At 46.3% G+C, this 25,540-nt stretch overlaps 1 protein-coding gene across 2 annotated transcripts in view; it reads right to left on the bottom strand.

Annotated features, from left to right (window-relative positions):
* pomt2 (protein-O-mannosyltransferase 2) overlaps positions 1-25,540 on the bottom strand; it is a 215,986-nt gene that overhangs the window by 80,198 nt on the left and 110,248 nt on the right. For both annotated transcript variants that reach the window (XR_013888529.1, XM_080202117.1), the window contains exon 15: positions 3,458-3,534. Coding sequence is in view for 1 of the 2 variants with exons in the window: in XM_080202117.1 (XP_080058243.1) it covers positions 3,458-3,534 (77 nt within the window). In the remaining variant the exon portion in view is untranslated. The remainder of the gene's footprint in view (positions 1-3,457; positions 3,535-25,540) is intronic.

Raw genomic sequence — 25,540 nt, 5'->3', positions numbered from 1 at the left:
GACATTAGTGAATCAGCTTCGACAGAGGGTCGTCTGAATTCGAAATGTCAGCTCTTTTCCCTTCTTACAGATGCTGCCAGACCTGCTAAGATTTTCCAGCATTTTGTCTTTTGGTTTCAGATTCCAGTGTCTGCAGTAATTTGCTTTTACCCAGTGAATCACATGGGTTTTTCTGAAAATCCTAACAGGATTAGACAGGGTAGATGCAGGGAGGATGTTCCCGATTTGGTGGGGGGCTGGGGAAGCGGTTTGATGCAGTCCAGAACCAGGGATCACAGTCTGAGGATTCAGGATAGACCATTTAGGATGGAGATAAGGAGACATTTGCGAGCCTGTGGAATTCATTACCACGGGAAGTAGTTGATGCCAAAATATTGGATGTATTCAACAGACGGCTAGATATAGCATTTGGGGCAAATGGGGTCAAAGATTATAGGGAGAAAGCAAGACTAGAAAGCATGATCATGATGAATGGCAGATTTGAACCCGGATCCCCAGATTATTAGCCGAGTTTCTGGATCAGTTGTCATAAAGCTGTAAGGCCACTGCCTCCCCTTTACTGAAGTGCTTTGTCTTTTATACAAGGAAGCATTTCCTTGTTATACGAGGTACAAGGAGTGCAATGGGATGGTGAGATTGTCTTATGAGGACAAATTGAGGCTGGGTTAACATTCTCTGGAGTTTAGAAGAATAATACATTTTTGTGTCCAGGGTTAAACAGGGTAGATATAGGCAGGATGTTTTTCCTGGTCTAGATTCAGGGGGCACATTCACAGAATAAGAGGTAGGTGATTTAGGACTGAAACGAGAAGTTTCCTCATGCAGAGGGTAGAGCATCTTTGGAATTCTATACCCAGAGGACTGTGCAGGCTTAGTCATGGAGTGAGTTCAAGATAGAGACTAATAAATTTCTAAATATTAAGGAAATTAAATGGGGATAGCACAGGAAATGGCACTGAGGTAGAAGGTCAGTTATGATCTAATTGAACGGCACAACAGACTCGAGGCACCAAATGGCTTACTCTTGCTCCTGTGTTCATTAGTACATCAGCGTACTTTGCACTATATCATTACTACAAACCTATTTGCATTTCATATTGTTGTTCCTTTTCAATTTCCTGTCATAAACAGGTAATAAATTCATTTCCTGCTATTCAGCGGTCTGTTCTGTACAGTTTGTGGGACTTAATTCATTAATTCCAATTGCTCTATGAGGATGTGTCTAGGGCGGTGAATAAAGGACAGCCGGTGGATGTGGTCTTTCTTGATTTTCAGAAGGCGTTTGATAAGGTGCCGCACAAGAGGTTATTACAGAAGGTCAGGGGGCATGGAGTTGGGGGAGGGTGTTAGCGCGGATAGAGGATTGGTTGTCAAATAGGAGGCAGAGAGTGGGGGTTAATGGGTGCTATTCGGATTGGCGGTTGGTGACTAGTGGAGTGCCCCAGGGGTCGGTGCTGGGGCCTCAGCTTTTTACCATTTATATAGATGATCTGGAGGAGGGAACCGAGTGTAGGGTGTTGAAATTTGCTGATGACACCAAGATTGGTGGAACGGCAAATTGTGCGGAACATAGAACATAGAACATTACAGCGCAGAACAGGCCCTTTGGCCCACGATGTTGCGCCGACCAGTTTTTTAAAAAAAAAACACTGACCCACTAATCTAAACCAATCCCTTTTCGTCCATAAACCTATCCATAGATCTCTTAAACGCCCCCAAACTAGGCACATTTACAACCGCAGCAGGCAGGGCATTCCAATCCCTCACCACCCTCTGGGTAAAGAACCTACCCCTGACATCCGTCCTATAACTACCACCCCTTAATTTAAAGCCATGCCCCCTCGTGCTAGCTTTCTCCATCCGAGGAAAAAGGCTATCACTATCCACCCTATCTAAACCTCTAATCATCTTATATGTTTCAATAAGATCCCCTCGTAGCCTCCTTCTTTCCAGCGAAAACAACCCCAAATCCCTCAGTCTCTCCTCATGTGACCTCCCCTCCATACCAGGCAACATCCTGGTAAACCTCCTCTGCACCCTCTCCAAAGCCTCAACGTCCTTCCTGTAATGTGGGGACCAGAACTGCACACAGTACTCCAAGTGCGGCCGCACCAGAGTTGTGTACAGTTGCAATATGACGCTGCGACTCCTAAATTCAATCCCCCTACCAATAAACGCCAAGACACCGTATGCCTTCTTAACAACCTTATCTACTTGATTCCCAACCTTCAGGGATCTATGTACACATACACCTAGATCCCTCTGCTCCTCCACACTATTCAAAGTCCTCCCGTTAGCCCTATACTGAACACATCTGTTACTCCTACCGAAATGAATTACCTCGCACTTCTCCACAGGGTGGAGGGTGTGGAAAGTCTTCAGAAGGATCTAGATAGGCTGGGCGAATGGGCCAGGAACTGGCAAATGGAATTTAATGTTGGCAAGTGTGAAGCTGTTCACTTTGGTAGGAATAATGGTAGGAAGGACTATTACTTACGGGGCGAAAAACTGCAGCATGCGATGGTGCAGAGGGACCTCGGGGTCCTTGTGCATGAGTCGCAAAAACCCAGCCTGCAAGTGCAGCAGGTGGTCAGGAAGGCTAATGGGATGCTGGCCTTCATAGCGAGGGGGATTGAATATAAAAGTAGGGAGGTCTTGCTGCAACTGTACAGGGCATTGGTGAGGCCGCAGCTGGAGTACTGTGTGCAGTTTTGGTCACCGCACTTACGCAAGGATATTTTGGCCTTGGAGGGAGTGCAGAGGAGGTTTACTAGGCTGATGCCGGAGTTGAGGGGGTTGAACTATGAGGAGAGGCTGAATAAACTAGGCTTGTACTCGTTAGAGTTTAGAAGAATGAGGGGAGATCTCATTGAGATGTATAAGATGATGAATGGGATGGACAGGATAGAGGTGGAGAGGCTTTTCCCACTCAGAAAGGATAGCAGGGCTAGAGGGCACAGCCTCAAGATAAAGCGGGGGGCAGTTTAGAACGGAGTTGAGGAGAAACTTCTTCACTCAAAGGGTGGTGAATCTCTGGAATTCTCTGCCCGTTGAAGTGGTGGAGGCTACCTCGCTAAATATTTTTAAGACGCGGGTTGATGGGTTTTTGATAAGAGAGGGGATTAAGGGTTATGGGGAGAGGGCGGGAATGTGGAACTGAGCCACGACAGATCAGCCATGATCTTATTGAATGGCGGGGCAGGCTCGAGGGGCTAGATGGCCTACTCCTGCTCCTATTTCTTATGTTCTTATGATTACTGTTTGAGATGCATCTAATGAAGATACTGATGGAAACTTGACTTCCACGACAACCAATATATTCAAATCGAGGATCAAACTAAATGTAGATTGCCAGGTGAGTGTGCAAAACAGAAAAGAGGTTGAGATACTTCAAATAAAGAGAGATTATTCAATCCTCTAGATCTTCTGGAGTAGAAGTGTTGAGACGATTACTGACCCGGATCATGACAACGTGCGACTCCAGCAGGATCTCCGGGAATGAGGGCTTCAGAACTTCCAGGCTGATATTCGGCACTGCAATGACAAAAAGGCTCATGGTAATATAGTAGCAACCACCAAATCTCGTGAGGAGACATGACACTTCCCAGGATATTGGTGAGAAGATGAGCAAATCAACAAAGCTGGGGAAGAGGGCTGTGGTGGGGCTGGGGGGTAGTGTGAAAGAGGAGGGGGGGCAGGGGAGACAAGAAAAAGAGAGAGAGAGAATAGAAAAAGAGAGAGAGAGTAGAAAAAGAGAGAATAGAAAAACAGGGCGAGCGAGAATAGACGAGGGCGAGCGAGAATAGACGAGGGCGAGCGAGAATAGACGAGGGCGAGCGAGAATAGACGAGGGCGAGCGAGAATAGACGAGGGCGAGCGAGAATAGACGAGGGCGAGCGAGAATAGAAGAGGGCGAGCGAGAATAGAAGAGGGCGAGCGAGAATAGAAGAGGGCGAGCGAGAATAGAAGAGGGCGAGCGAGAATAGAAGAGGGCGAGCGAGAATAGAAGAGGGCGAGCGAGAATAGAAGAGGGCGAGCGAGAATAGGAGAGAGCGAGAGAGAATAGAAGAGAGCGAGAGAGAATAGAAGAGAGCGAGAGAGAATAGAAGAGAGCGAGAGAGAATAGAAGAGAGCGAGAGAGAATAGAAGAGAGCGAGAGAGAATAGAAGAGAGCGAGAGAGAATAGAAGAGACAGAGAGAGAAAAGGAGAGAGAGAGAAAGAGAAAAGGAGAGAGAGAGAAAGAGAAAAGGAGAGAGAGAGAAAGAGAAAAGGAGAGAAAGAGGGAGAATAGGAGAGAAAGTGGGAGAATAGAAGAGAGAATAGAAGAGAGCGAGAGAGAAGAGAGAAAAGAAGAGAGAGAGAGGGAAAAGAGAGAGAGGGAAAAGAAGAGAGAGAGAGAAAAGAAGAGAGAGAGAGAAAAGAAGAGAGAGAAAGGAAAGGCAAATGGGTTTTGGAGGAAGCTTTGAATAGGAGGAGTTGGACAGCTCTCAGCAGTGGGACAGGAGTAAGGTCAAATGAATAGGAAGCCAATGTTTTAGATCACAATGGTGTGAGGCCGAGAGCTTGAAAGATGCAGAGGTTGACTTGAACAAAGATACAGGACAATGCAAAGGCAGGAATGCAGAACAATTTAAATCAGTCTTAGAGCACAGAATTATACCATTCAGGCCATTTGGCAGAATTGACTGAAATTGGGAGAAGTTTCTAACTTGAAGTGTTTACCTAATTCCCTTTTGAAAAGTTACTGTTAAATCTACTTCCTTTCAGACAGTGAATTCCAGATCATAACAGCTCAATTGAAGTTTTCAACAATTTTTTTTCTTGCTTCAGGTGCTTTACCAATTATCTTTTGTCTGTTTTCACTGATAATCAACCCACCTACCAGTAGAAACTATTAGTGAAGGGGGAATTCAGCAGAGTGCACAATTCCTTCAGGCTGTGGTAACTCAAAATGTTATTACAATTACACAGCTTTTTCTTCAGGAATTCCCTGTCTGGTTGGTGCTCTAACTCCACAGCTAGCAAAATAAATATTTTAAGAGCTTTCATCTCATCTATGGCCAATCCATATCTAACAGCTTGAAAACACTGCTCAGATATTGGCAGCTGCAGCAAATCAGACCACAATGTTGAACCAATCCATTAACATTCTAAAACCACCAACAACATCACCACCCATATCAACCAACCTCATAATCTTCTTCCATCTCACTTTTGACTGGAAAGAGGGAGTGGAGGTGGATCCTGAATGGTGGCAGAGTGAGTAGCAAGAGGAGCTGGATGAGGAGTATATAATCGTGTATGGTGGGGGGGCAGAGCAGGTGGGAAACAGGGGCTTGGCTAAAGCTTCTGTCAGCAGTGAATATGGCAAGCTAGGCTGAAACCTGAGTATGGAAAATGTAAACAATTCACAAACTACCTTATCAACATTTTCATGTGTATGGTGGATTTATGATCTCGTGCAATTACCTTCTATTCACGTTCCTTTCATTTTCTATTTTATCAAATATCAGTTCTTTGTGATCAATTCCCTTTGAGAACGAAACACTGGTTGTTTATTTCAAAAACCACAAATAGTCTGTTACTGTGGCTTTGCTTAACCAATCTATTTGGGCATACATGGTGCCAAAGCTGAATTCAAGTGCATGAGTTGCTAAGTTCACAAGCTTAATTAATACACTCTCTAGGATAATAAATCAAAAATAGTCCTCAACTCTAAGCTTGTTATTCAAAAAAAGGAGGAAAGAAAACAGGGAACAATAGGCCTGTGAACCTATTGTTGGCAGTAAGGAAGTTGATAAGGTTCATTATCAAGGGTTTCATAGCACAGCATTTATAAAGCAGTGGTATAATCAAAGTCAGTAGGGATTTACGAAAGGGAAATCAAGCTTGACAAATCGACTGGAATTCTTTAGAACATAGAACACTACAGTACAAACAGGCCCTTCGGCCCACGAGTTGCGCCAATCACATCAACACCTATCTATAACCCCCAATCCCATAAAACCCCATATACTCATCCAGAAGTCTTTTAAAAGACCCCAGCGAGTTCGCCTCCACCACCACTGACGGCAGCCGATTCCATTCACTCACCACCCTCTGAGTGAAAAACTTACCCCTAACATCACTTCTGTACTTTCCTCCCCGCACCTTAACTCTGTGTCCTCTCGTAGTGACCATTTCAACCCGGGGAAATAGCCTCTGAGAATCCACCCTATCTATTCCTCTCAACATTTTATAAACCTCTATCAGGTCGCCTCTCAACCTACATCTCTCCAGGGAAAAGAGACCCAGTTCCCTCAACCTAACTTCATAAGGCATGCCTCCCAGTCCAGGCAACATCCTTGTAAATCTCCTCTGTACCCTTTATGCTTTGAGGGCATAACTAGTAGAGGACCAGGCAGAACCAGTGGATGTTATTATTTAGACTCTCAAAAGACTTTTGACAAGGTTTTACTTAGCAGACTACTATGTAAAGTTAAAGTGCATGGGATTGGAGGTAGCGTCTTGAGATGGATAGAAAGCTGATTAGCTGTTAGGAAGCAAAAAGTTGGAAAAGGAGGTAGACAAAAGGTGGGTAACTATAGGCCCGTTGGCTTAACTTATTTAGTGGGGAAAATACTTGAATCTTATCATCAAGGAAGAAATAGCAAGACAGCTGGATAGAAATTGGCCCATTGGGAAGACACAGCATGGGTTCATGAAAGGCAGGTCATGCTTAACTAATTTAGTGGAATTCTATGAAGACATTACAAGTACAGTGGACAATGGGGAACCTGTGGATGTGGTGTGTCTGGATTTCCAGAAGGCATCCAACAAGGTGCTGCACCAAAGGCTGCTGCATAAGATAAAGGTGCATGGCATTATGGGTAATATATTAGCATGGATAGAGGATTGGTTAATTAACAAAAAGCAAAGAATTTAAAGTTTATTTAGTTATTAGTCACAAGTAAAACTGCAATACATTAACACTGCAATAAAGATACTGTGAAATTCGTCTCGAGTTGGGATAAATGGGTGTTTTCTTGTTGGTGATCAGTGACTACTGGCATGCCTCAAGGATCAGTGTTGGGGTTGCAATTGTTTATAATTTACATCAATGATTTGGAGTGGAGGACCAAGTGTTGCATGTCAAAATTCACAGATAACACCGAGGTGAGTGGTAGAGCAAAGTGTGCAGAGGACACTGAAAGTCTGCAAAGGGATGTAGATAGTCTAAGTGAGTGGGCGAGAGTCTGGCAGATGGAGTATAATGTTGGTAAAAGTGACGTCATCCACTTTGGTAGGAATAACAGCAAAATGGACTATAATTTAAATGGTAAAAAATTGCAGCATGCTGCTGTGCAGAGGGACCTGGGTGTCCTTGTGCAGGAATCTCAAGGAGTTGGTTTGCAGGTAATTAAGAAGGCAAATGGACTTCTGTCCTTCATTGCTAGAGGGATGGAGTTTAAAAACAGGGAGATTATATTGCAGCTGTACAAGGTGTTGGTGAAGCCAAACTTGGAGTACGGTGCACAGTTTTGGTCTCCTTATTTGAGAAAGGATATACTGGCACCGGACAGGTGTAGAGGAGATTCACTAAGCTGGTTCTGGAGTTGAGAAGGTTGGCTTATGTGGAGAGACTGAGTAGACTTGGACTATACTATGGGCAGCACAGTGGTTAGCACTGCGGCTTCACAGCTCCAGGGTCGTGGGTTCGATTCCCGGCTCGGGTCACTGTCTGTGTGGAGTTTGCACATTCTCCGTGTATGTGTGGGTTTCCTCCGGGTGCTCCAGTTTCCTCCCACAGTCCAAAGATGTGCACGTTAGGATGATTGGCCATATTAAAATTGCCCCTTAGTGTACCAGGATGCTTAGGTTAGAGGGATTAGCAGGTAAAATATATAGGGATATGGGTGTCGGGCCTGGGTGGGATTGTGGTCGGTGCAGACTCGATGGGCTGAAGGGCCTCTTTCTGCACAGTAGGGTTTTATGATCTATGATCTATACTCATTAGAATTTAAAAGAATGAGGGGGGATCTTATAAAAAGTTATTATGAAGGGAATAGATAAAAGGATTTGAGTACAGGAATAGGGATGCTTTACTACAATTTTATAGTCTGTTGATGAGGCCACACCTGGAGTAGTGTATGCAGTTTTCTCGTCCTTATGATGGCTCACAGGTTTAAAGTGCGAGAGGCAAGGTTTAAAGGAGCTGTACGACACAGATTTCTTTTTACACAGAGAGTAGTGGGTGCCTGGAACTCGTTGCCGTGGAGGTAGTGGAAGCGGATACGGTAGTGACTTTTAAGGGGCGTCTTGACAAATACATGAATAGGATGGGAATAGAGGGATATGGTCCCCGGAAGGGTAGGGGGTTTTACTTCAGTTGGGCAGCATGGTCTGTGCAAGCTTGGAGGGCCGAAGAGCCTGTTCCTGTAATTTTCTTTGTTCTTTATCTGAGGAAGGATGTCTGAAGGATCTGGGCGTGCAGATCCACAGTTCCCTAAAAGTGGCAACACAGGTGACCAGGGTGATTAAGACATCAGCCCAGACATTGAGTACAGAGTTGGGAAATAACATTGCAGGTATATAAAACCTTGGTTAGACTGCATTTGGAGTATTGCATGCAGTTCTGGTCACCACACTGTTCATCCAGCAGAAGGGATTCTTCAGTTGCAAGCAGTAAAAAGAACTTACTTCAGAAAGTAAATCAAAGAAAAAGGTTTAATAAAGAGGCTTCATTACTCCAACGCTCGAGGCCATGCCCTGGCCATACAAGCTTCCCATAATTCCCAAACTGCTGCTTATTTCTATAGGGTCAGCTGACCACCACATCATTTACCATTGGTTACAGTATCCACTGGGTCACCTGACCCTCACAGCATGTTACTATTGGTTACATTCTAACATACACTACCAGAAGGGTGTGGAAGCTTTGGAGAAAGTTTACCAGGATGTTACCTGGTCTCGAAGGTGTCAGCTGTGAGGAGAGGGTGAATAAACTAGGATTGTCCTTCACTGGAAAAATGGAGGCTGAGGGGAGACCTGATACAGATATACAAAATTATGAGAGGCATAGACAAGGTGGATAGTCAGAGGCTTTTTAACCAGGGTGGAAGTGTAAATTACAAGGGGGCTCAGGTTCAAAATGAAAGGGGCAAAGTTTGAGGGGATGTGTGGGGAAACTTTTCACTCAGATAGTGCTGGGTGCCTGGAACGCATTGCCAGAGGAAGTGGTGGAAGCAGGCACAAGAGCAACATTGAAGAAGCAGCTGGATGGGTACATGAAGAGGGATGGAATAGAAGGAAACGGACCGAGTAAGGGCAGAAGGTTTTTTTAAAAATTTAGTTAAGGCATGCTGATTGGCACACGTTTGGAGGGCCAAGGGGTCTGTTACTATACTGTACTTTCTTTGTCCTTTGCAAAAGAGTGAGAGCAGCAAAGGTTTACCAGGCTGATTCCTGAGATGGCAGGACTGTCATCTGAGGAGAGACTAAGTTGGTTAGGCCTATTTTCATTGGAGTTTAGAAGAATGAGAGGAGGTCTCATAGAATTTTATAAAATTCTAACAGGGTTAGACAGGGTAGATTCAGAAAGAATGCTTCCAATGCTTCGCTGGAGGATAGCGAATGTTGTCCCATTGTTTAAGAAGGGGAATAGAGACTTCCCTGGGAATTATAGATCGGTGAGTCTTACTTCTGTTGTGGGTAAAGTATTAGAAAAAATTATTAGGGATAGGATTTATAGTTATTTAGAGAGTAATGAATTGATTGGAGATAGCACGGTTTTGTGGAGGGTAGGTCGTGCCTTACTAACCTTATTGAGTTTTTTGAAAAAGTGACCAAAGAGGTGGATGGGGGTAAGGCAGTTGACGTGGTATATATGGACTTTAGTAAGGCGTTTGATAAGGTTCACCATGGAAGGCTTCTGCAGAAAATGCAGATGTATGGGATTGAGGGTGATTTAGTTAATTGGATCAGGAATTGGCTAGCTGATAGAAGACAGAGGGTGGTGGTTGATGGAAAGTATTCGTCATGGAGTTCGGTTACAAGTGGTGTGCCTCAGGGATCTGTTTTGGGGCCACTGCTGTTTGTAATTTTTATAAATGATCTGGATGAGGGTATAGTTGGGTGGATTAGTAAATTTGCTGATGACACCAAAGTCGGAGGTGTGGTAGATAGTGAAGAGGGGTATCGTAGTTTACCGAGAGACTTGGACAAGTTGCAGAGCTGGGCCGAGAGGTGGCGGATGGAGTTTAATGCGGAAAAGTGTGAGGTAATTCACTTTGGCAGGAATAACAGATGTGTAGAGTATAGGGCTAACGGTAGGACTCTGAATAGTGTTGACGAACAGAGGGATCTAGGTGCATATGTGCATAGATCCCTGAAAGTTGGAAATCAAGTCGATAAGGTTGTTAGGAAGGCATACGGTGTCTTGGCGTTTATTGGTAGGGGGATTGAATTTAGGAGCCGCAACGTCATGTTGCAACTGTACAAAATTCTGGTGCGGCCGCACTTGGAGTATTGTGTATAGTTCTGGTCCCCACATTATAGGAAGGATGTGGAGGCATTGGAGAGGGTGCAGAGGAGGTTTACCAGGATGTTGCCTGGTATGGAGGGAAGGTCCTGTGAGGAGAGACTGAGGGATTTGGGGTTGTTTTCGTTAGAAAGAAGGCAGCTAAGAGGAGACCTTATTGAAACGTACAAGATGATTAGAGGTTTAGATAGGGTGGACAGTGATAGCCTTTTTCCTCGGATGGAGAAAGCTAGCACGAGGGGACATAGCTTTAAATTAAGGGGTGGTAGTTATAGGACGGATGTCAGAGGTAGGTTCTTTACCCAGAGGGTGGTGGGGGGATGGAATGCCTTGCCTGCTGCAGTTGTAGATGCGCCTAGTTTGGGGGCATTTAAGAGGTCCATGGATAGGTTTATGGATGGAAAGGGATTGGTTTAGGTTAGAGCGTCATTGCTTTTCTCTGAATTGGTCGGCGCAACATCGTGGGCCGAAGGGCCTGTTCTGCGCTGTAATGTTCTATGTTCTAATGGTCGGCAAGTCCAGAATGAGAGGTCATAGTTAGAATACAAGGGATAAACTTTTAGAATTGAGGTGAGGAAGTAGTTGTGATTTCAAGAAGAAATTAGGTATAGTTCTTGGGTCTAAACGGATCAAAGAATATGGAGGGGGAGGGGGGCATAATGAATGCTGGAGCAGGCTCAAAAGGACCAAATTGACTGTGCTTGCTTCCATTTTCTATGAATGTTTCTTTGTATGCAATTCACATTGAATGGCTAAGACATTCAGTTGAAAACATCTTTGGAAATTCTGTTCTTCAGTCATAATTCTTTTCTTTCATGTTAAATTTTTTTTTGCAGAATTCGACTTGTTCTTCTTGAAGGTACCCTTTTCAGGTGAAGCTCGCCTAGCCTAATAGTTTTTGCAATGTGACACATTTTGCCACACTTCTTGCATTGACTATCCTTGCTCCAGCATTCATTCACTGAATGGCCATTCTGTAACATGCTTGCTGCAGTTTTGATTTCTTATGGGCAGTTTCCAACTTGTGAATCTTCATTCCTGCACCAAATTGTGAAGCCTCTTTCAGAGCCAGTGATTTCTACTGCTGTCTTTAATTCTAAAGCACGTTCAAAAGTCAATCTTCTTTGGATAGCCTCATTTTGGAGACCATAAACTAGAGGATCTCCAAGGAGTATCTTCTAACTGCTCACCAAACTCACAACGTTATGTCAGCAATTTTAAGGTTGTCACAAACTGAGCAATGGTTTTGCCTTCTGCTTGATTCCTTTGGTTGCACCTGAAGCGTTCTACAAAAATCAGTCGTTTGGAGAGTAATGGTTCTTCAGGGATCTTTGTCAAGTCATCATAAATTTTGGTTCCTGGCTTTCCTGGATGAACTAAATTCCAGAACAAATTAAATGTTTCATTTCTGATTGCACCAAGAATCATGGGCAACTCATTTGCAATTCTTTTCACTGGTACAAAGTACTGAAAATGCCCAGCATCTGAACTCCATGATTCATCTCCTTCACTGAAAGAGTCCATGGATCCTAATTGAACTGTCATTTCTCTTGCACGAATTTGTGATTCGAGACTGTTCAGTGTAATTTTTGTGTCTTCCCAGTACTCCCCTATTTACCCTGGAGACTGCTGACTTGCTGTATTTTCATTCTCAAAATGACCCCAGCTGTACAGCAAGGCATCCTTTCTTTTCAAATATGCCCAATACTAGCTGGAGTCTCACCCTTCTCTGATTGGAAAAGCCCTGGTTTTAAAAACAGAGCTTTTTTTCTTACTTGACTTCTTGCATTGGAACTTCAATCTTAAGAACATAAGAAATAGGAGCAGGAGTAGGCCATCTAGCCCTTCGAGCCTGCCCCGCCATTCAATAAGATCATGGCTGATCTGTCGTGGCTCAGTTCCACTTTCCCGCCCTCTCCCCATAACCCTTAATCCCCTCGCTTATCAAAAACCCATCAACCTGCGACTTAAAAATATTTAGCGAGGTAGCCTCCACCACTTCAACGGGCAGAGAATTCCAGAGATTCACCACCCTTTGAGTGAAGTTCCTCCTCAACTCCGTTCTAAACCACCCCCCCTTTATCTTGAGGCTGTGCCCCCTAGTCCTACTGTCCTTTCTGAGCGGGAAGAGTCTCTCCACTTCTATCCTATCCATGCCATTCATCATCTTATATGTCTCAATGAGATCTCCCCTCATTCTTCTAAACTCTAACGAGTACAAGCCTAGTTTATTCAGCCTCTCCTCATAACTCAACCCCCTCAACTCCGACATCAGCCCAGTAAACCTCCTCTGCACTCCCTCCAAGGCCAAAATATCCTTGCGTAAGTGCGGCGACCAAAACGGCACACAGTACTCCAGCTGCGGCCTCACCAGTGCCCTATACAGCTGCAGCAAGACCTCCCTACTTTTATATTCAATCCCCCTCGCTATGAAGGCCAGCATCCCATTCGCCGTCCTGACCACCTGCTGCACCTGCAGGCTGGGTTTTTGCGACTCATGCACAAGGACCCCGAGGTCCCTCTGCACCGTCGCCTGCTGCAGTTTTTCGCCCCGTAAGTAATAGTCCTTCCTACCATTATTCCTACCAAAGTGGACCACCTCGCACTTGCCAACATGAAATTCCATTTGCCATCTCCTGGCCCATTCGCCCAGCCTATCTAGATCCTTCTGCAGACTCTCCACACCCTCCGCACAATTTGCCGTTCCACCAATCTTGCTGTCATCAGCAAATTTCGACACCATACACTCGGTTCCCTCCTCCAGATCATCTATATAAATGGTAAATAGCTGAGGCCTCAGCACCGACCCCTGGGGCACTCCACTAGTCACCAACCGCCAATCCGAATAGCACCCGTTGACCCCCACTCTCTGCCTCCTATTTGACAGCCAATCCTCTATCCACGCTAACACCCTACCCCCAACTCCATGCCCCCTGACCTTCTGCAATAACCTCTCGTGAGGTACCTTGTCAAACGCCTTCTGAAAATCAAGAAAGACCACATCCACCGGCTCTCCTCTATCCACCGCCCTAGACACATCCTCATAGAACTCCAATAAATTTGTCAGACACGACTTCCCCTTAACGAAACCGTGCTGCGTTTGCTCTATCAAGCAATTCCCCTCAAGATGCCTCGCTATTTCCTCCTTGATGACGGATTCTAACATTTTACCTACAACCGACGTTAAACTAACCGGCCTATAATTCCTTGCCTTTTGCCTGCCACCCTTCTTAAACAACGGCGTAACATTAGCCGTTTTCCAATCTTCCGGCACTTCCCCAGAATCCAGCGACGTTTGGAAAATACCCAACAGAGCATCCACTATCACCTCCGCTATTTCTTTCAGAACCCTTGGATGCATTCCATCCGGTCCTGGGGACTTGTCCACAATCAGTCCCTCCAGTCTGTCGAGCACCACCTCTCTAGTAACAATAATGTCATTGAGACCCTCCTGTCCTACCATCTTTCCATCGCTAACACCCGGCAAATTATTCACGTCCTCCTCCGTGAAGACTGAAACAAAAAAGTTATTCAAGGCCTCAGCCATTTCCCCATCCCCTACCACTAAGTCCCCCCTCTCATCCTCTAAGGGTCCAACGTTCACCCTAGCCAGCCTCTTCCTTTTCATATATTTATAAAAACTCTTGCTATCCTTTTTTATATTAAGCGCTAGCCCAGCTTCATAGTTTCTCCTACCCTTCTTTATCAACTTCTTTGTCAATCTTTGTTGACATTTAAACCTCTCCCAATCCTCTTCTCGCCCACTACTCTTAGCTACTCGAAACGCCTCCGCTTTTAATTTAACACTTTCCTTCACCTCCTTCGTTATCCACGGCTTATTACCTCTCCTCCTACGGTCCTTTTTGACCATCGGAATAAATTTCTGCTGAGCACCAAGAAAGATCTCCTTAAAAATCCTCCATTGCTCCTCAGCAGACCTACCTTCCAACGCACTCCCCCAGTCCACATTCGCCAATTCCTCTCTCATCCTACCGTACTCCCCTCTGTTCAAACAAAGGACGCGTGTCCGGGAACCCACTTTCTCCTCCTCCATCTGCACCAGAAATGCCACCATACAATGATCACTCCCCCCAAGAGGATCCTTCACCGCAAGGTCCCTAATTCTACCCGCCTCGTTACATAACACCAGATCCAAGATAGCTCACTCCCTCGTCGGCTCCAATACACACTGTTCAAGGAAACTATCCCGGCAGCATTCCAAGAACTCCTCCTCCAGCCCACCGCGTCCAACATGGGTCGACCAATATGTAGATTGAAATCCCCCATAGTTATCGCCGTCCCATTCCTGCACGCCGCATTTATTTGCGCGTTAACAGCCCCACCTCCAGATCATTATTTGGGGGCCTATAGACGACACCCACCAGCGTCTTCCTCCCTTTGCTGTTCCTAATCTCCACCCACAACGATTCCACTTTCTGCTCTTTGGCTCCAATATCATCCCTTGCTACCACCCTGATGCTATCCTTAATCAGCAGAGCTACGCCCCCCCTCTTTTTCCTCCCGCCTATCCTTCCTAACACTTGATACCCCTGGACATTCAGCTCCCAGTCCCTGTCACCTTGCAGCCACGTCTCTGTAATGGCCACCAGATCATATCCATTTGTGTCGATCTGCGCCACCAGCTCATCCACTTTATTCCGAATGCTTCGTGCATTCAGATAAAGTGCCTTCATCCCAGCCTTCACCCGGACCCTATTTGCCAGAACGCCACCAACCATACTCATGCCCCCTACTCCCTTTATTATTGGGACATCCTCGGCCTCTTCCCTTACCTGTACCCTCTCCTTAACTTTAGACCCCGTAATGTCACCTACCCTCACACCCCCCACCCCCTCCCCCCCCCAATTAGTTTAAAGCCCTGTCTACAGTCCTATTTACACGATTCGCCAGGACTCTGGTCCCAGCCTGGTTCAGACCAACCCCATCCCACCCGAACAGGTCCCACCTACCCCAATACTGATGCCAATGCCCCATAAATTCAAACCCATTCCTCCCACACCAATCCCTGAGCCACCCATTCACTTCCTTAATCTTATCAACCTTACGTCCGTCTGCACTCGGTTCAGGCAGTAGTCCAGAGATAACCACCTTGTCAGTTCTACTTTTTAATTCCATTCCCAGCTTTTCATACTCCCTCCCCAGATCCTCAGTTTGCATTTTGCCTACGTCGTTGGCACCCACATGTACCACAACGACCGGATTCTCACCCTCCCACTCCAGGTTCCTCTGCAGCCCAGATGTGACATCCTGGACCCGAGCACCAGGCAGACAGCACACCCTTCTGTGCAATTTGTCATTGTGACAAAGGACAGTGTCAATACCCTTAACCCCACTGTCCCCAATTATGACTACGTTCCTTATCACCTTCTCTTTGCCTATATCCTGCATCTGCATCACTGTACCGTGTGCAGTTTGCTCACCAACCTCACCTCCCTCGTTCTCGTCCACACTGGAAGCAAGAACCTCAAACCTGTTATGCAGATTGAGAGGCTGAGGCCTCTGCTCCCCACCCTCCTTCCTCCTCTCAGCAGCCCCCTCTTGTTGCTGACCCTTACAGTTAGCCAGTCTGGGGGGGGGTGGATGTCTCTTGCACCCCATTGACAATGGCACCCTCTCTCCCCCTGATGAGCCTCAGTGTCTGAAGCTCAGAGGCCAGCTCATCTACCTTGAGCTGGAGCTCCTCCAGCAACCTGCACTTACTGCAGACATGGTCACTGGGAAGCACCCTGGGGTCCACCAGCTCCCACATCATACAGAAACAGCACATCACATGCCCCTCCATTATTTACTGTAGTCGTATTGAAAATTTCCACACGAACTTACCTGGCCCTTTTTCTCCCAAGCCCTTTGATCCTAAGCCCTAATAGCTCACTCTGCTACCCTCTCACTCCGCTGCCCGCTGTCTACACCAGGCCTACTTTTAAACCTGGCGCTGTTTTAAAGCCTGCTCACCCACAAATCCCTACTATCCACTCCCTTAGAATTCTTAAAGCGGTAAATACAAAAAGCCTGCAAAACTGCTTTTAAATGATTTAAACAGTTCTACAAGGTAAGTACTTACTATGAAAGTGCTTTAAACTTATTTAAAGAGGTTTTTAACAGGTAATTTCTTATCTGACTCTCTGCTCCCTCACTCGTCTGCTCCAGCAAACAAAATCCTGCTGTTGTTTTTCCCTAGCCTTCTAGTGGAGTGCCCCCAGGGGTCGGTGCTGGGGCCTCAGCTATTTATATAGATGATCTGGAGGAGGGAACTGAGTGTATGGTGTCGAAATTTGCTGATGACACCAAGATTGGGGGAACTGCAAATTGCGCGGAGGGTGTGGAGAGTCTGCAGAAGGATCTAGATAGGCTGGACGAATGGGCCAGGAACTGGCAAATGGAATTTAATGTTGGCAAGTGCGAGGTGGTCCACTTTGGTAGGAATAATGGTAGGAAGGATTATTACTTACGGGGCGAAAAACTGCAGCAGGCGACGGTGCAGAGGGACCTTGGGGTCCTTGTGCATGAGTCGCAAAAACCCAGCTTGCAGGTGCAGCAGGTGGTCAGGAAGGCGAATGGGATGCTGGCCTTCATAGCGAGGGGGATTGAATATAAAAGTAGGGAGGTCTTGCTGCAGCTGTATAGGGCATTGGTGAGACCGCAGCTGGAGTACTGTGTGCAGTTTTGGTCGCCGTACTTACGCAAGGATATTTTGGCCTTGGAGGGAGTGCAGAGGAGGTTTAACATAGAACATAGAACATTACAGCGCAGAACAGGCCCTTCGGCCCACGATGTTGCGCCGACCAGTTACAAAAACAATGACCCACTAGCCTATACCAATCCCTTTTCGTCCATAAACCTATCCAGAGATCTCTTAAACGCCCCCAAACTAGACGCATTTACAACTGCAGCAGGCAGGGCATTCCAATCCCTCACCACCCGCTGGGTAAAGAACCTACCCCTGACATCCGTCCTGTAGCTACCCCCCCTTAATTTAAAGCCATGCCCCCTCGTGCTAGCTTTCTCCATCCGAGGAAAAAGGCTATCACTATCCACCCTATCTAAACCTCTAATCATCTTATATGTTTCAATAAGATCCCCTCTTAGCCGCCTTCTTTCCAACGAAAACAACCCTAAATCCCTCAGTCTCTCCTCATAGGACCTCCCCACCATACCAGGCAACATCCTAGTAAACCTCCTCTGCACCCTCTCCAACGCCTCCACATCCTTCTTGTAATGCGGGGACCAGAACTGCACACAGTACTCCAAGTGCGGCCGCACTAGAGTAGTGTACTAGGCTGATACCGGAGTTGAGGGGGTTGAGCTATGAGGAGAGGCTGAATAAACTAGGCTTGTACTCGTTAGAGTTTAGAAGAATGAGGGGAGATCTCATTGAGACGTATATGATGATGAATGGGATGGATAGGATAGAGGTGGAGAGACTCTTCCCGCTCAGAAAGGACAGTAGGACTAGGGGGCACAGCCTCAAGATAAAGGGGGGGCGGTTTAGAACAGAGTTGAGGAGGAACTTCTTCACTCAAAGGGTGGTGAATCTCTGGAATTCTCTGTCTGTTGAAGTGGTGGAGGCTGCCTCGCTAAATATTTTTAAGACGCGGGTTGATGAGTTTTTGATAAGCGAGGGGATTAAGGGTTATGGGGAGAGGGCGGGAATGTGGAACTGAGCCATGACAGATCAGCCATGATCTTATTGAATGGCGGGGCAGGCTCGAAGGGCTAGATAGCCTACTCCTGCTCCTATTTCTTATGTTCTTATAAGTGTGAGGACCCACAATCTTTTCTTTCTATTTAGGATCTTTTCTTGATGAAATGAAATCCCAAACTCCACCAATTTACTTTACATAATATCCTAACTATGTTTGCACAAAAAAACGATGTGATTTGCACACGAAGATTCAAACTAAGACAACAGGTTTTATCGGAAGAGCAGCTCACTGCTCTGTACAGAATACAAAACTAAGAACAAAGGACAATACAGCATAGGAAACAGGCCCTTCAGCCCTTCAAGCCTGCGCCGCTCACTGGGTCAACGAGACCATTTTTCTGTATCTTTCCATTCCCGGTCTGCTCATGTGACTATCCAGATAAGTCTTAAACGATTCAAGTACGTCTGCCTCCACCACCCTGCTTGGCAGTGCATTCCAGGCCCCTACCACCCTCTGTAAAATACGTCCGTCTGATATCTGAGTTAAACCTCGCACCCCGCCCCCCATCACCTTGAACCTGTGACCCCTCGTGTTTGTCACCTCCGACCTGGGAAAAAGCTTCACCCTATCCATACCCCTCATAATTTTATACAGCGCTATTAGGTCTCCCCTCATTCTCCGTCTTTCCAGGGAGAACAACCCCAGTTTACCCAATCTCTCCTCATAGCTAAGACCCACCACACCAGGCAACATCCTGGTAAACCTTCTCTCCAAAACCTCCACGTCCTTCTGGTAGTGCAGCGACCAGAACTGGACACCGTACTCCAAGTGTGGCCTAACCAACGTTCTATACAGCTGTAACATCAGACACCAATTCTTATACTCTATACCCTGTCCTATAAAGGCAAGCATGCCATATTTTAGTAAGGCGTTTGATAAGGTTCACCATGGTAGGCTTCTGCAGAAAATGCAGATGTATGGGATTGAGGGTAATCTAGGAAATTGGATCAGGAATTGGCTAGCAGATAGGAGACAGAGGGTGGTGGTTGATGGTAAATATCCGTCATGGAGTTCGGTTACGAGTGGTGTGCCTCAGGGATCTGTTTTGGGGCCACTGCTGTTTGTAATTTTTATTAATGATCTGGATGAAGGTATAGTTGGGTGGATTAGTAAATTTGCTGATGACACCAAAGTCGGAGGTGTGGTAGATTGTGAGGAAGGGTGTCATAGTTTGCAGGAAGACTTGGACAGGTTGCAGCGCTGGGCCGAGAGGTGGCGGATGGAGTTTAATGCGGAGAAGCGTGAGGTAATTCACTTTGGTAGGAATAACAGATGTGTTGAGTATAGGGCTAACGGGAGGACTTTGAATAGTGTGGATGAACAGAGGGATCTAGTTGTATGTGTACATAGATCCCTGAAAGTTGGGAATCAAGTAGATAGGGTTGTTAAGAAGGCATACGGTGTCTTGGCGTTCATTGGTAGGGGGATTGAATTTAGGAGTCGCAGCGTCATGTTGCAACTGTACACAACTCTGGTGCGGCCGCACTTGGAGTACTGTGTGCAGTTCTGGTCCCCACATTACAAGAAGGATGTGGAGGCTTTGGAGAGGGTGCAGAGGAGGTTTACCAGGATGTTGCCTGGTATGGAAGGGAGGTCCTATGAGGAGAAACTGAGGGATTTGGGGTTGTTTTCGCTGGAAAGAAGGCGGCTAAGAGGGGATCTTATTGAAACACATAAGATGATTAGAGGTTTAGATAGGGTGGACAGTGATAGCCTTTTTCCTCGGATGGAGAAAGCTAGCACGAGGTGGCATGGCTTTAAATTAAGGGGGGGTAGTTATAGGACGGATGTCAGGGGTAGGTTCTTTACCCAGAGGGTGGTGAGGGATTGGAATGCCCTGCCTGCTGAGGTTGTAAATGCGCCTAGTTTGGGGGCGTTTAAGAGATCTGTGGATAGGTTTATGGACGAAAAGGGATTGGTTTAGGTTAGTGGGCCATTGTTTTTTAACTGGTCGGCGCAACATCGTGGGCCGAAGGGCCTGTTCTGCGCTGTAATGTTCTATGTTCTATATGCCTTCTTCACCACCTTCTCCATCTGTGCTGCCACCTTCAAGGATCTGTGCACTTGCACACCCAGGTCCCTCTGTGCGTCTATACTTTTAATGGTTATGCCAATTACTGTATAGCTCCCCGCTACATTAGTCCTACCAAAAAGCATCACTTTGCATTTATCTGGATTAAATTCCATCTGCCATTTCTCTGCCCAATTTTCCAGCATATGTATATCCTGCTGTATTCTCCGACAATGTTCATCGCTATCGACAAGTCCAGCCATCTTCGTGTCATCCGCAAACTTACTGATCACACCAGTTACACCTTCTTCCAAATCATTTATATATATCACAAATAGCAGAGGTCCCAGTACAGAGCCCTGCAGAACAGACCTCCAGCCGGAAAAAGACCCTTCCACTACTACCCTCTTGTCTTCAATGGCCAAGCCAGTTCTCTACCCATCTAGCCACTTCTCCTTTTATCCCACGAGATTTAATCTTTTGCACCAACCTGCCATGAGGGACTCTGTCAAACGCTTTACTAAAATCCATATAGATGACATCCACGGCTCTACCCTCATCAACCGTTTTTGTCACCTCCTCAAAACGGCTAATGTTACGCCGTTGTTTAAAAAGGGTGCCAGGCAAAAGGCGGGGAATTATAGGCCGGTTAGTTTAACGTCTGTGGTAGGTAAAATGTTAGAATCCGTCATTGAGGAGGAAATTGCGAGGCATCTTGAAGGGAACTGCTTGATAGAGCAGACGCAGCGCGGTTTCATTAAAGGGAAGTCGTGTCTGACAAATTTACTGGAGTTCTATGAGGATGTGTCTAGGGCGGTGGATAGAGGACAGCCGGTGGATGTGGTCTTTCTGGATTTTCAGAAGGCGTTTGACAAAGTACCTCACAAGAGGTTATTGCAGAAGGTCGAGGGACATGGAGTTGGGGGTAGGGTGTTAGCGTGGATAGAGGATTGGTTGTCAAATAGGAGGCAGAGAGTGGGGGTCAACGGGTGCTATTCGGATTGGCGGATGGTGACTAGTGGAGTGCCCCAGGGGTCGGTGCTGGGGCCTCAGCTTTTTACCATTTATATAGATGATCTGGAGGAGGGAACCGAGTGTAGGGTGTCGAAATTTGCTGATGACACCAAGATTGGGGGAACGGCAAATTGTGCGGAGGGTGTGGAGAGTCTGCAGAAGGATCTAGATAGGCTGGGCGAATGGGCCAGGAAATGGCAAATGGAATTTAATGTTGGCAAGTGTGAGGTGTTCCACTTTGGTAGGAATAATGGTAGGAAGGACTATTACTTACGTGGCGAAAAACTGCAGCAGGCGACGGTGCAGAGGGACCTCGGGGTCCTTGTGCATGAGTCGCAAAAACCCAGCTTGCAGGTGCAGCAGGTGGTCAGGAAGGCGAATGGGATGCTGGCCTTCATAGCGAGGGGGATTGAATATAAAAGTAGGGAGGTCTTGCTGCAGCTGTATAGGGCATTGGTGAGGCCGCAGCTGGAGTACTGGGTGCAGTTTTGGGCGCCGCACCTGCGCAAAGATATTTTGGCCTTGGAGGGAGTGCAGAGGAGGTTTACTAGGCTGATACCAGAGTTGAGGGGGTTGAGCTATGAGGAGAGGCTGAATAAACTAGGCTTGTACTCGTTAGAGTTTAGAAGAATGAGGGGAGATCTCATTGAGATGTATAAGATGATGAATGGGATGGATAGGATAGAGGTGGAGAGACTCTTCACGCTCAAAAAAGACAGTAGGACTAGTGGGCACAGCCTCAAGATAAAGGGGGGGGCGGTTTAGAACAGAGTTGAGGAGGAACTTCTTCACTCAAAGGGTGGTGAATCTCTGGAATTCTCTGCCCGTTGAAGTGGTGGAGGCTGCCTTGCTAAATATTTTTAAGACGCAGGTTGATGGGTTTTTGATAAGAGAGGGAATTAAGGGATATGGGGAGAGGGCGGGAAAGTGGAACTGAGCCACGACAGATCAGCCATGATCTTATTGAATGACGGGGCAGGCTCAAAGGGCTAGATGGCCTACTCCTGCTCCTATTTCTTATGTTCTTATGTTCTTAAATTTGTGAGGCATGACCTCCCTCTTACAAAACCATGCTGTCTATCACTAATGAGATTGTTCCGTTCTAAATGCGCATACATCCTATCTCTAAGAATCCTCTCCAACAATTTCCCTACCACAGACGTCAAGCTCGCCGGCCTATCGTTACCCGGGTTATCCTTGCTACCCTTCTTAAATAACAGTACCATATTCACTATCCTCCGATCCTCAGGGACCTCACCTATGTGCAATGCAGAGACAAAGATCTCTGTCAGAGGCCCAGCAATTTCATCTCTTGTCTCCCTGAGCAGTCTAGGACAGATATATAGTAATAGGAGGCAGAGAGTTGGTATCAATGGGTGCTATTCTGATTGGCGGTTGGTGACTAGTGGAGTGCCCCAGGGATCGGTGCTGGGGCCTCAGCTATTTACCATTTATATAGATGATCTGGAGGAGGGGCCGAGTGTAGGGTGTTGAAGTTTGCTGATGACACGAAGATAAGTGGAAAAGCAAATTGTGCGGAGGGTGTGGAAAGTCTGCAGAGGGATCTAGATAGGCTAAGCAAGTGGGCGAGTACCTGGCAGATGGAGTACAATGTTAGCAAGTGTGAGGTTATCCACTTTGGCAGAAATAACAGTAGGAGGGATTACTATTTAAAGGGCGAAAAGCTGCAGCATGCTACGGTGCAGAGGGACCTGGGGGTCCTTGTGCATGAGTCGCAAAAACCCAGCCTGCAGGTGCAGCAGGTGGTCAGGAAGGCGAATGGGATGCTGGCCTTTATAGCGAGGGGGATTGAATATAAAAGCAGGGAGGTCTTGCTGCAATTGTACAGGGCACTGGTGAGACCGCAGCTGGAGTACTGTGTGCAGTTTTGGTCGCCGCACTTGCGCAAGGATATTTTGACCTTGGAGGGAGTGCAGAGGAGGTTCACTAGGCTGATACCGGACATGAGGGGGTTGGACTATGAAGAGAGGCTGAATAGACTGGGTTTGTACTCGTCGGAGTTTAGAAGGATGAGGGGGGATCTTATAGAGACGTATAAGATAATGAAGGGGATGGACAGGGTAGAGGGAGAGAGATTCTTCCCGCTCAGAAAGAACAGCAGGACTAGAGGGCGCAGCCTCAAGATAAGGGGGGCGCAGTTTAGAACGGAGTTGAGGAAGAACTTCTTCACTCAAAGGGTGGTGAATCTCTGGAATTCTCTGTCCGCTCATGTGGTGGAGGCTACCTCGCTAAATATATTTAAGACATGGGTAGATAGGTTTTCGGTAGGCAAGGGAATTAAGGGTTATGGGGAGAAAGCAGGAAAGTGGAACTGAGCCATAATCTTATTGAGTGGCGGGGCAGGCTCGAAGGGCTAGATGGCCTACTCCTGCTCTTACTTCTTATGTTCTTATGATGCCATCAATTCCTGGGGATTTGTCAGTTTTACTGTTCCCTAAAAAATCTAACACTTCCTCCCTTATAATGGAGATTTTCTCTAATGGGTCAACACTTCCCTCTGAGACACTCCCAGTCAACACATCCCTCTCCTTTGTGAATACTGATGCAAAGTATTCATTTAGGATCTCCCCTACTTCCTTGGGCTCTAAGCATAATTCACCTCCTTTTTCCCCCTGAGAGGTCCAATTTTTTCCCCTGACAACTCTTTTGTTCCTAACATATGAATAAAATGCCTTGGGATTCTCCTTAATCCTGTCTGCCAACAACATTTCATGACCCCTTTTTGCCCTTCTAACTTCCTGTTTGAGTTCTTTCCTACTTTCTCTGTATTCCTCCAGAGCTCCATCTGTTTTCAGTTGCCTGGACCTAACGTACACCTCTCTTTTCTTTTTGATCAGATCCTCAATTTCCCTGGTTATCCTTGGCTCTCAAATCCTATCTTTCCTATCCTTCCTTTTTACAGGCACATGCCTGTCCTGCAACCCCATCAACTTCTCCTTAAAAGACTCCCACATGCCAGGTGTGGACTAACCCTCAACAGCCTCTTCCAATCAATGGTCACCAATTCCTGCCTAATCAGGCTATAGTTAGCCTTCCCCCAATTCAACGCCCTACCTGTAGGACAACACTCATCCTTTTCCATTACTATCCTAAAGTTGTGGTCACTATTTGCCACATGTTCCCCTACTGAAACTTTGATGACCTGACCAGGCTCATTACCCAGTACTAGGTCCAATATCGCCCAACTAGAGAGGGGGCTATCTACACATTGTTCCAAAGAACCTTCCTGTATGCATTTTACAAATTCCTCACTGTCCAGACCCCTAGCCCTAAGCACTTTCCAGTCTATACCAGGGAAATTAAAGTCTCCCACTCCAACATCTCTATTTTTTTCTGCACCTATCCAGATTCTCCTTACATATCTGTTCATCCACTTCCCGTGGGCTGTTGGGTGGCCTGTAGTATACCCCCAGCATAGTGACTATGCCCTTCCTATTTTTGAGCACCACCCACAGTGACTCGTTACATGACCCCTCTAAACTGTCCACCCTCTGCACAGCTGTAATAAGCTCCCTAACTAATATTGCTACTCCCCCACCTCTTTTAGCACCTCCTCTGTCTCACCTAAACCACTTGTACCCCAGAATATTCAGCTGCCAGTCCTGTCCTTTTAACCAAGTCTCTGTCACCGCAACCACATCCAAATTTCGCGTAAGCATTAAGGCCCTAAGTTCGTCTCTCTTACCTGTTACGCTTCTCGCATTGAAGCGGATGCACTCCAGACCTCCAGGCCCACTTAGGTCATCCTCCCCCAGAATGGTCCTCTTCTTAGCTAGCCTAAAACAGCAGCCTGTGGCAACAGCCTAATGCCATCACATGACATGATCAAATCAAAGCAACTTGCAACCCTCTTAAACATATAACACCCTCAAACAGGCCAAAAGTCCCCAGTTTGGACTGAAAAGTACCCAGTCTGCTTCAAATAACTTGAATGGGTAAAGAGACCCAGAAATACAAGCAACAGGTAAAGCTAGCAGTTTTACGCTTTTACTAAGGTGAGCAACACACCAATGGTGTTGCGCACCTTAGGGATGCTGCTGTCAAGCCAAAAGGGCGTTCTATCTACCAGAAACATGTGTCATGTGGTAAATGAATTTCAGTGATTATAATGCTAAATATGTAGGTGTGCACCCCAACGACTGGTTTATCACATCATATCCTAGACCTTGGTTTACATGACATGAGTTCAAAATGTGATATAATTTGAAACTTACTTTGTAAACTATAAAGTGGATAATGTAGAAATCCAA

This window comes from Carcharhinus amblyrhynchos, chromosome 14, assembly GCF_965287045.1.
Source record: "Carcharhinus amblyrhynchos chromosome 14, sCarAmb.v2.hapA, whole genome shotgun sequence".
In the NCBI taxonomy this organism is placed as follows: Eukaryota; Metazoa; Chordata; class Chondrichthyes; order Carcharhiniformes; family Carcharhinidae; genus Carcharhinus; species Carcharhinus amblyrhynchos.
Note: the sequence above shows the minus strand (reverse complement) of the source record. Positions and strands in the feature narration are given on the sequence as shown.